The sequence below is a fragment of the Cygnus olor genome, chromosome 8, assembly GCF_009769625.2.
Source record: "Cygnus olor isolate bCygOlo1 chromosome 8, bCygOlo1.pri.v2, whole genome shotgun sequence".
In the NCBI taxonomy this organism is placed as follows: Eukaryota; Metazoa; Chordata; class Aves; order Anseriformes; family Anatidae; genus Cygnus; species Cygnus olor.
In genome coordinates, this window is record NC_049176.1 from 3,433,226 (window position 1) to 3,446,030 (window position 12,805).

Below are 12,805 nucleotides of genomic sequence, written 5' to 3' on the forward strand. Positions count from 1 at the left end.
AGCAGAAACATAACCTTCTTTTCCCTTCTTCCCTTGTCTCTACTCAAAGACAGTTCTCAGCAACTTAGGCTTCATGACAGTACACTACTCATTGACATGCATCTTGCTTTGAAACCAGATTTTCTTCTGATGTATTTTAAGAGTGTTTTACTTCACTTTTTAAAAAGTCAATTTAAACCTGTTTTGCTAAGGAAAAGCATGATTACCTTATTTACTCCCTGTAAACAGTCCAAGATCGTGAGATTGTATGTGCAGTTCCCAAATGAAGCATCCCTATAGATTTAACAAATTAAATTAATATAAACATTATTATTTTAGAACTTAGGGAAAGACAGCACACAATAAAATATATTCAAGCTATTCAATCCCCTCTGAGAACTCTGTATTAAAGTTCCAAGACAACATTGCTTTACCAGCTCATTCATGCTAAAGCACACCCTTACCAAGGATGTAGCTCAGTGTAAATACAGTTGATACTGCAAATTATGTTAAGTGCATGCTTTTGTCAGGTACCCACATGGAACAGATACAAAATTGAAAATTATGTGACCTTGATTCTGCCGCTCTGAAAACAACAAATTCCTCTTTTAAAGATGACAGAATGGCAAAAAGCAAAACATATTCAAAAAGTAAGACACCAACATAAAAACAAGCACCAACATGAAAAATAACAGCAACGTGTTTTGTGGAAAAAAGAAAAAGTACTTCTCAAACTTTGCTTCAGACCAGTCTGCATTTTAACAGTGACTTCTTAATCAGTCATTGAAGAAATCTTTTTTAGTTTTGCTCTAAGCTATCTTATCACAAATGTTAAGAACTGCAATTTGTGAGAATAACAAAATACTAGGTTTCAGCCAGATACATCTTTAATAAATTATTCAAAATTTCAATCTTTCACTGAATGGTTTTGGTTTTTTGAGAATCTACTTGCTATATTTAGTATGAAATTTGTAGTATCAATACGGTCCTTCACTCTCAAGTGCTTAAAGAGTAAAATACTCACACATTCTTTAAGAGCAGAATTACAGCAGTTTTAAGCAAGCAATGTTCACAGAAAACATAGTTGATTTAAGAAAATTAAAAGCTACAAATTTGGTAGTTTCATATTACAGTTTACTCCAGAAAATCTTTCAAGTTATTAGATTACTAAAAGAAATACTTATCGCAATGTTTTAGAATGGGAATTTCCAAGTGTGAATACATCTTCAATATTCAAATCTAGCAAAGAAGTTTTTTCAAAATGTAAAGCCATAGAGTATTTTCATTAAATAAACAGATTATATCAAAGCAGTAAACGATAAACCTAAAAGACTTAATATATTTTTCTACAGAGAAAAGTTGAAGATCTTTTTGTCATAAGCTTTTCAGAAAAGAAAAAGGTCTTCTGAGAAAAAAAAATCTTTAGGACCAAATGGGAACATGTACATAACAGAAAAGTCTTTAAAAGCTATAACAGTTTCATGAAAGAGTTGACAGAAACAACAAAACCTAAAACAATGCAAGCCACAAAACTAATTATTTAGAGAAATATGAATAGAAAACATGATTGTAACAGACGTCCCGTATTAGGTTATTTTGCTGTAACAAAAATATGATTTTGTATCTATCTGTTTATAACTACTTCAACCAATAGTACATAAAATACTGCAGAAAAAAAGCAACACAATAAGAAGTGGTATGATGGAGAGGGAAGGAGGACCTAGAACTTGACCAAGACACGGAGGTAAGCCTATCACAATTTCATCTATAGAGTTTTCTTAGCTACAGTTCCCACAGACAGCTATTGCTAGAAATTGTGCACAATGAGCTTGCATCTAAAAAACTCACACCCTCATCTATCTTTTATGGTAGACAGTGATGAAACACTAATGAACGTGATAAAACGCCAATGAACAGTGATAAAACACTAACTACTAAAATGTAATGAAACAAACAGTAGCTATGAATGGCAGTGCAGCATGGTAATGACATAACACCTGGAAGCAGTGGCTTACTACCATCTAATGCTTCAAGGGAAAGCATGATGTTTGATGCACTGTGGCAAATACAGAGTATATTATATCAGACTTTGCCATAATATCTCCCCCAAGTATCTTCTGGTAACAAAAAAGAAATCATAAAAGTTACTTCTATAATAATTTGGAAAACAAGCAAAATGGAACAAAATCTGAGCTATTTTTGTCCTTAACACCATAACAATTTTTATTTTAGGCCTCCCATTCCTTTTTCAGGGTAAAGCTAGGAAAAAACATGTCTATATTTCTAGCTTCCAGAAGTACCACTGCCTGTTTAGAATTAATTCTATATGCACTCCCCCTTTCTGAAACTTCACTGTTCTCCGTTTCAGAATTTTAGGCTAAACTATCTACAGGTATTAAATTTTAGGTATTAAATGAAAAGGATTGATCTGGCAGAAATTATGTATAATCCATGAGGACTCTGTATGCTGGATCTGTTGATATAGCAGAGACGCATCCCAGGGAATAACAGCATATCTCCTGATAGTTACAGGACTTATTAACAGTAATACTAAGAATCCCTGTGTGCCAAAACTTCTTTTTTGAAGTATGAGGGGAATTTTAGCACTTTTCACAAGTGCTAAAGTTGTTAACAAACACACTTTATACAAATTAACAATATAAAAGGTCACTGAAGCAATGAAGTGTTTATATTAGTTATTTCCAGGAAAATATTTGACTAGTAATCCAGACACTCCTTTTCAAGTAGCACCATCTTAAATCATCAACTCTAATGCCTAGTTTAAAATGAAAAAAATCCAGCTCTCAGTCTCTCTTAATCCCATCCCTCTGTGCATCATTCAGTTTAGCTTTCTGTTCAAGAATCTGTATCAAATCAGATTCTCGTTATCTAGAAAGCATGAACACTAGAACACATCTTTTATTCCACACATCTATGCATCAACAGTCAAAATTCAAGAAGAAAAAGCGATCTGAAATACAGATCAGGAGAGTGCTTGTGGACTCCATGGTCAGAGGCAAAATCCAAGTCACCAATTTTCAAACACACTGCAAGCAACAAAATGCAATAGTGAAGAAAGGAAGGAATTTTAAACGTACATCACATACAGTTGAACAATATTAAAAACCAGTTTAGTTTAAACACTATTACTTTTTAAGTGACTTTTTAACATATATATTCAACCTTCCTATCAAATAGATAATTTCAAATTAATCTAGAGAACCGTTAGTAGTTATAGATTTTTAGACAAAGAATTTTGCAGAATTCAATTAGAGAAGACAGACATTTAATGTCAATCTGACTGTTAACTTCAAATCTATAAAGGTCTTGAAATACTCAAAAAGCAAAGACTTTTTCTTGACCTGATGTCCCAAGTATTTTAAATAAATTGCTTAGTTAACTATCTTTTTGTTTAAAGGGAGTTGTCTAAGATATTTTCAGTCACTAACTAGGTTGATTCTTCATTAAAAGAAAAACCAAAACAAATCTCAACTCCTAACCATCTAGATGACTTCCTCCAGGCTGTTTCCAAGTTTTTTCCCTAAATGAGAAAAATAAGCCACAAGCCAAATCAAATCATTATGAAGCTTTGTAAATATTTAAAAATTAACTTTGATCTTATCTTCCAAAGCCTCTTAAATTAAAGCATTTACTGAAAAAAACTCGCACAAAATAATTAAAAAATGCAGAACGACTGCCTCAACTTCACTATTCTTTGGACAAACCCTTCTTCCTACTAATTTAGTATACAATTTCTAGACCATGGATAAGACACTGGATACTGTCAGAACTAGTATTAACCTTTACAAAAATCCCATTAGAAATACAGTTAGTATTTCTCATACCACAGTGACTTAAGAAGCCATTTATATAGTATTGGAGCCACTAGCATGCATTTTCTTGAAGCATCTGTCATTGTCATCAAAGTTCTAGAGTAATAATTAATAGTAATTTTAGCTGTGTAAAATACAATAGCTTTTGAATGGGCCACGCTTTGTACCACGATAAAAAGCAAATGCAAACACTAGAACAGTTACAAGGAAAACTAATGTACAGAAAAAAATCTTCTATTAGCTTCAAAGAAACATAGCAATTCAGATGAAACTAAAATTCCATACATTCTTCCTACTTAAACTTATTCTTCTCTTTTGTCTACTAGTCTACAGGAAACTAATGCACATGCTTACATTTAAGACCATAGTAATTTTTAAGTTACTGGGACTACTTATGCATATGCAAAAACATTTTGCTTTTTGCTGATGGAAAAAGAGGTATTTGGATTTACAGTTTTTGTTTGTTTTTTTAACTGTTAAGTCTATGTTAAAGAAAACACAGAGAAAAGGAAGACTTCTGTTATTTGATATGAAACGAAAAGACCATACACAGACATCTCCTGCACGGTATTACAGTGTGGGTGCTGTTTTCTGTTGTTGATCATGTGTTTCATTCCAGTATTCTTTTAATCTTTTATGGCCAAATGCATAACCAGCTTCATTTTCAAACAGTGCTTTACCAACTATTACCTGATAACTCTATCTGATTTCAAAATCAGAAAAAATGTGAATATTTCTGACATACAGATGTAGCCAGCTCAGATTCATGCATTACAGAGCTGCAAATCCCACATCCGATTTCAGTTATCGGAGCTGACCTCAATACTGCATAATGCTTTCTACTTTACCAAACCTCTAAATGCTGTCAATAACAAAATAAATTGTTTCCCTAACACTTGCAAATAAAGAAATAAAACCTAAACTCTAGCTCTGAAATTCATGTAATATCTAGAGATTGAACACAACTAAATTAAAATACATTTGTTTTTTCTCTTTGTATTGAAGTCAATACAGAGCAGTTCAAGTTGAAAATCCAAAGCAGTTTTATAATAGGAAACTCTTATTTATGATAGTTTCAAATGGCGTTAGTACTGTTTTCTTAAGTGGAAGCAAGAAGATACAGCACAAGATCTTCAGGAGACTAGAGCATCACCAAGTGACAGTGAGTCAGCCAAAAATAAGATGAAAGTTTCTCAAATACAGCAGTGCCTAATCCTCCTGCTTTGCCTTTGTTATTTCCATTATAAAAATAAAATAATTTCCATAGAACTTGTAAGCGGGGTATGCTGATTTCCTTCCACCCCAGAACAATATTCACTGAAGCTGTCTTCAAATGAAATAGCCAGCTGAAGATCTAAGCCGATTAAGGCCTTCTGAGGTCACTGAGCTAGATGGAAGTAGATCAGTTCGCTGGTGATCTTTTCATGTAAACACACGTCAGGACTCCGTGAAAAATCTGACAGTCTTGCAGAGCTTCTTTCTACCTATTGAAAGTTGTCTGTTTTTTTCCCAAATAGAAGACACTTCATATATCACATTAACAAACTTGTTAAATAATCTAGCTGTAACACTGAACCTTTGATCACTACACACCGATAAACTCTTACACTTGAAACTATTCAAACAGAGAGAACCTATACTACAGAAGTTATATAATATCTAAGTTCCAGGCTTGAAAAACATTAAATTCAAGACAGTAAGTACTGAATACCTGTGAGTAATATCCCCAATTATTTCCTTCCTAAACCTTAGGATAGGAGGAAAGACACAAGACATTCAGGTTACATTTTTCATTGTCATTTGATAAAGTCATTTTAGCCCTTTTTAAAATGCTAACTATATGGAGGGAAGGCAAACTTCCTCATAGCACTAACTTGTTTTTCCATAGCATAGCCTGATGACAACCAGATATAGTGCCTAACGTGGCATTAATGCTTCCAGTGACAGAACAGGTTCATTTGCTTGAGTGTCTGTATCATGCTGTATTTTACACTAGAGATGCCTCAATGTCTTGCCACACACAGGTGGAAGAAAACCATCTCAAAGGCCTTGGAAAGCCAGGGAAGAAGGAATAAATTATTTCTTCCCTGCTCCCATCTGATATAGATTGACCCATTGCAGGCTCTCATCAGATCTACTTGCCCTTCTCTCAACCCCAGCAGTTCTTAAGCTCCTTATATATCTATTCCAGCCTCTTCCTACAAATTCAAATCCCAAATACTTCCTCCCTAACATTGACTCCTCATTTCTTACTTAGCCTCCTATCTTATCAGACTCCTTCAGTTCATCTCCTCAGTCTTCTTTTTCTCACCCCCTGTACAGCTAGATTACACAGTTTTCTTTACCAGCAAGATAAACTATACCACACAGGTAACAGAATCTTCTTAGGCTCTAATCCAGTGCCAAGACTTTACATAGTCTAAAGCAGCACCAAAAGAAACTTAAATGCTTTTCAGCCTGACACCAAATTAAGAAAGAATGCTAAAGAAATATAGATGCTTATGTCTACTAGCATATAAAAGCTTTCTTCCAAAAGCTCAGAACTCCATATTCCCTCTGGAGAGCAAGGCCCTGGCTCAAGAAGATTGACTCCCTTCTATCCTTGAAAATAGCCTAAGTGCTGTGTTAAAACAAACCAAACAAAAATAATAAAACTACAGAAAATCCACCAGAAGAAGAAGAAAGGAAAACAAAAAAAAACAGAAAATCCATAACCCCCCACAAAAGCTTTACTTTTAACCAATATGTTACAAGAATAGCAAAAGCAACTGAATGTAAGAACTGAAAAGTGGAATTAAGACCTATTTTATATACACGAAAAAGCTACATACACATTAATTCTGGAGCTTAAAGAAAAAAGTTTACTTTTTCAGTAAGCAGTTTACTAACATAGCGATTCCACACATATTTTGAGATTGCTTTTGACTGGTATTAGCTGCAAGAGTAATCTCAAGGGAGATCACCTGATTAAATTTCTTCCACTCTAGAATATACTTCTTCATTTGAATGTGGTTGGGATGAAGTAAAATAATGCAGTGAAAAGTCACAACAGTGACAAGTAAGTTCCAAGAAGCTTAAGAGCATCAATGGAAATTAGAACATTTGCCCTTCCTGCCTATAGAAAAATCAACAGTACAGAACGATTTCAACTTTAATGGTCAATTTAAGTTAGGCTACAGATTTCCTCTGAATATGGAACAAGAGGTATTTTGTTCTACCAAGAGTCATGGATTAGAATAATGTCTGAATTAGCCATGTTCGCCAAAATTAACACAGTTAAAAGAAAACTTTAAGAAAAGCTTAAGAAAACTTTAGGACATTGGCATACAGCCTATCTTAGAAGCAACAACCTGATAGCAAACTACTGCTCAGAGAACCTGTGTATCAGCAGAACGCAGGGTAAATCTAAGTCTATTAAAGTATAGCTAGCAATTTTAAAGATTTCTCTGTTGTACACTCTTGAAGTTGTTCGCCTAGGTTTTCACCTGATATACTGATATACCCTCTTCTTCTTTCTGGTTTATATATAATTAAATTTAGCATTCTATTACTATAGTGGTTAAAAATGTTGTTTTTCACATCAGTCATCTAGCTAGATGTGAAAACATTATTTTATGCATACTGACTTTATTTACAAAAGATCTTTTCACTTGCAGCACATGCCTGCTGCATGTTTTATGTTTTTCAGTGTTAGCTCTGGAGAAGATGAAGAGAAAGGTAATAAAGGGCAAGATAAAAAAGTACCTCTGTCCTAATGTAGATATGAAATTCTATTTTTTTTCTTTAGAAAAGGAAAAAGATTTTACATTTCTTTTACAGTGAGACTATGTCCCAGAAGCATACCTTCACAAAATCCATGAATTCTCACAAATGGGTTACAACAATCCATGCATAACACTCTGGACAGATTTGGAACTATGGATAGCATCTGTTACTTTAAAGAAGTTTGACACCATCATTTATCTACCAGCAACCTGCAGAAGAGTTAAGCATCAGAAGACTGACAACATTTACTGCTCTCTTCTCCTGAAGCTGGCAAACTGAACGAATGGATTACTCTTCTGCAATCATTTTGACAATTCAGACTGCAAAAACGGAGTAGTCTGTTTGCCAGACATTGACTTCTTCAGTGTGTTCAGTTAGTATTCTCTCCACTGCGTAACATGGAACCGTCTTTTTATATACGACAAAGCTATCTTTATAAAATCTTGCTGTTTCTTACTTTTTTTTTTTTTTTTTTTACGAACTCTCATTTCCTGATCCCTATTCTATTTTGGAATAGAATCTCGTGAATTCAGACTCAGAAGATTTGTTCTGAATGCATATTTATTAATTTCAGTATTAATTATTAACAACACAATTGTGTTAACTTCATTATTAAAATTAAATAATGATTTAACAAAATTATTCTGTGCCATTGAGTTTGTTATTGTGGTTCCTGCCAGCCTCAAAAAAGTCACATTCTCACTATTCCCCACCAGTAAAGGAGAAACAGCATTTTAATAAATTATTACTACATGTATCATTCTAAGGGATTGGTTGCAAGGCAAAGGTCTACAGCCTTCAGTTTGAACAAACAAGTTCCAGGAAAAAAAAAATCCTCCTCAATTTACCGTTTTACAATTTCAGGACTTGATAACTAAGCTTTTTGCTTTGTCAGTACAAATAATACCTTAATTTTTACTGTGGCAGGGGAAGAAGTGGGGAAGGAACCTAAAGACATAGCAATTTCTTATAATTCTGAACGGTAAAGTTTTTGGAATAGGTAAACAAAATAAAGCTATTCTGGGATTACACACATTCTACAGTACTGAAAAAGTTTTGCGTCTCTCTCTACTACATACAATTTGCTTTTCAAGCAAGGTTTCGATAAGCTCAAGATTCTGAAAAAATTAGGTTGGTTTAATTATTAAAAACTCTTATATGAAAGAAATACTATTCATTTGTTCTTAATCTCCTGCCAAAGTTGAACCACTGAGACAACACTATTAGATATGAAAGGGAGAATCAATTTTTTAGACTCCCTTTAAATGCTACACAGTAATCCCCAGAAGGAAGGGAAATATTGCAGTGAAGATTTTTACTTGTTGCTTTCCCCAAAATAAGGAGACAAAAGAAAAAACTGACACTGTTTCTGTGCTCAGAATAATATAATTTGCTCCAAAGAACTTCTTGGAGTAATATTCTAATAGCTGAACCTTCTGTAAATGGAGGGACCGATGCAACTATTTTAGATTAGCAGAGCATCAGAAAACTACACATGTAAAAGGTGTATAAAACTATACACTAACTTAAGTCATCATTCCTGTATTTTATATAGAATTTGTAGATGTTAAACAAAAACACACTGACATGCTTATAAGAGGTAATCTTTTTACGCATTTTATGGAGTATTTTTTAAAATTAGCTTAAAAGTTAAAGATATCAACAACCTTGCATAGCTATCAATGATCAGATGAATCTATAAACTTTCTGCTGAGAAAAGCAATCACTGATTTGATATTGTTCTTTAAAATGTATTCATTGGCTTAAGATTTTATAGTTAAACTGGTGTTGACATATAAATCTATCATCCCTAAATCTATTACCCTGTACAAACTGCTAGAGATAAACAGATATTCCTTTGTTGAGTGGCTGTAGAATCAAATGAAGCTTTTGATAAAGACAAGGTAGGTCCACATTTACAAACGGATCAGCTGACAGTGAGTACTACTTGCTAATTGCTGACTCCCCTGGAAAAGTGGATCTTGACCATCTTGCAGTTGTCCTATGACATATCGCCTGTATTTGCATAATAGCATGAGGTATTTTTATTTCTAAAGCACAATGACATTTCATGGTTCACACAACCAAAAAAAATCTGGAAGTCTTTTAGATAGCCATAATAGCTAAAAGTCCTCAGATCTAGGCCTCAATACTACCTTGCTACAGAGAATATAGACAGATTGTTAAAATTAGCTGTTCATTGAAAACAGAAAGGCCAAATAGCTTAATTTGAACTTCTATAGTTATTCTGTAAAACAGAAAATATAACAAAACAAAAACTTTCATTCACATAAGTCTAGCTGGTTAGGTATTAAGTAGTATAAAAGGTAAGAATGACTTCCAAATAGTAAGTCATAATATATCATAAAGAAAAGTTTTAATTGCTAAATCACAAAAATGCTAACAAGTATTTTCTAAACCTGAAAGTTTGCAAGACTGGCTGTCTTAAAACTAAAACCAATCTAAATAGTTTCATTATTCCAACACCGAGCAAGTGATTCCACCAGAAGTCATTTCTTTTTCTGTACGTCAGTCATTTTGAAATAGTGTCTGTATCAGACATGGAACCATTTTCTGGGAAGGGAGAGGAATCTGAAAAAAAGTATGTTTAGCAAATTCCAAAAAGCAAAAGTTAGACCCATTTTTCATGTTCACATACCTAAATGGAAGATATGGTGGATTAGTTCCAGACAACAGTGTCTTGTACACTTCTTCTGGTGTTTTCTTTAAGTATATTACCTAAAGAGGGGGGAGAGAAGAGAATGAAGATGGAGGGAAAAAAAAAAAATAACCAGCCCTGATCCTGAGAAGTCATTAACCATTTATATGCTACCCTCAAACCACTACTCTTCCAAATATATACCATATTCCTTTACAACCAGCTCACAGGCCATCTGCAGACCAGAGAAGACAAACCTACATAACACAAAAGCTTCAGAAATCAACAGAAACCAAAATAAACTGGGATTTCTGTTGTGTTATCTGTCCATTCCCCCTCCCTTTTCTTTTTTTTTTTTTAAAATCATGCAGTGCTGCAACTGGGACATTTTAAGACAGATTCAGCATTGTGTTAAGATGAAAAACAGGCATCTATACTAAGAGTACTCTACCCAACTTCAGATGATTCAAAAGAAGTACTATAGTAACAGCTGACAAAGGAAACATCAATATATACGTGAATATATACTTGAAACTTTTTATACACGCACATTTTCTGATTCCTAATTGTAGGTATCAAACTACCCATTAGCAAACAAGATGTCCAATTCAGCAAGCTGAACCTGTTACTGTGGGACCAGCTTATAGTTAACATAGCACACTAAACAAAGGCTTATTCTGATATCATTGAAGGCCAGCAGTTCCACTGGCTTAACATCATAGTAAGAAACCAGAAACATCACAGTAAGAAATCAGAAGACAATACCTCATTGCACTTCAAATCCTATTTGTGCAGTAAAACTGCTCCTAAAATAAAACCAGCTTGGAATTTGTGTTATGTGCATTATTTATAAATAGATACCTCAGCCAGTTTGGAGTGACACATTTTGCATGTGCAAATGTTTTGTAAACAAAGCAGCACAGTTTTCCTATCCATTACTATCCAACTCACCTTATAGACAGCACGTACATGGCTACTCCTTCATTCTATGCACATTTTACTGCTGAATACAAATTAAGCACATTGGAACAGAATTAAGCAGTGGTCACTCCCAGAATCTTTGCAAGTTGTTTTATGCCTAGAGTTGTATCAAGGTAACGGAATTCCCAGTATTCTGTAAGATGTCAAAACGGCAGGTAGATTTTCTTGCTTCTCTTACTCAGGCATGGACAAGGCAGACCGGAAAGGGGAAAAAAAAACTGTTTTGCTTTAGTCTGAAAAACTCTGTGGTGATGCAGTGAAAAGAAGGTCCAAGTTCAGTGATAGTTGGACAACAAGGATGATTTCACTACTTCAAACTACTAGTATAACTCTGGGACAAAACCCTCTACATAAACTAATATACTTTCAAAAGATCAATGCAAAATAATAGTTGTTTTGTGTTTTTCCCCCTGTAAAGTCACTTTTAATTCTCTTCAAGAATTATTTTACAATAGGTTCATCCCCTGTTCCCACCGCATCACTTCTCTAACTCACATCATGGGGCACTGGTACCCATAAAAAACAGACTGAAATATTACAAGCTTTCTAGCATTTTTTTCCCCTTTGACATGTCCATTCTTATGTTCTGAACTTCCTGAATAATCATGTGATTGAAGAAAAAGCTCTTCACAGTTGGGACATATTCCTGCCAGGCACATTATGTGTAGCAATACTGGCACACCGCCAAGAAAATGTATAATGTATGTTCCAAAAAGCTTATGAAACAAAAAGGGTATTTTACAAGTCCACCTTAACATTCATCCACTATAATTACAAATACAATTTGGTTTCATCTTGTTCACACCCCCAACATAGATTTTCAAATTAAAAGTGTATGGAACAGATGTATTCTATTGCTGTTATCACAAGACTTCTGTGAAGCAAATGTAAAGCAATTTGAGGTGTTGTTTGAAACTGCAAAGAAGCTGTACATGGTGCAATGGCTGAAAAGCCTTTGTACTGGCCGACCTTCCAAGAGAGAGATTACTAACTTGAGCAGTACTGGGATATGCTTAGATTAATAGAGAATAAACCCATAAAGCTGCAGGTTGGGCTCAGAAATCTAATTTATATTCTTAAATTATGAAAAAAATTCCTGCAGGCAAGTGATTGAACATGCCTTAGTAGTTCACTATTACTCAGTCTCACTTGCTTTGATAATACTTAAGACCCGAAAAACTCAACAGCTTTTCCCTTGCACTAGCATTACATAATTCTAATAAAAGCTATTGATACCAAAATACACACTTATACTAATCATGAGAAAGCAATATGACCAGCCCATCTGCTGTCTACAAGGAAAAGGAAAAAGAGCTTAGTGGATCTCTTTTCAGCGCTTGTCACAGTAAGTATTGTGTTTCATCAAGACTACTCAAAAGTCAGATTTTGGTCCACTAATCAAGTTCTGATCTTAGAAGAATTGCAAGATGCCTACTACGTGCCAGCTCTAGGGATACAGACTAGTATTACTCCTATTCTTCTCCCACAGGGAATTCAAACTATTAGATACTGGAGAACACAAGTAGGGGTCTTTTTTTTTTCCCAACCAGAAGAGAAACATAATGAATACCTTAACATTATGCAAAGT

General features: G+C 34.2%; 1 protein-coding gene across 1 annotated transcript in view; it reads right to left on the reverse strand.

Annotated features, from left to right (window-relative positions):
- The window catches only part of CDC14A (cell division cycle 14A), a 57,943-nt gene that overhangs the window by 25,834 nt on the left and 19,304 nt on the right, over positions 1-12,805 (reverse strand). The window contains 2 exon segments of the mRNA XM_040566311.1: positions 207-273; positions 10,237-10,316. Coding sequence (XP_040422245.1) covers positions 207-273; positions 10,237-10,316 — 147 coding nt within the window.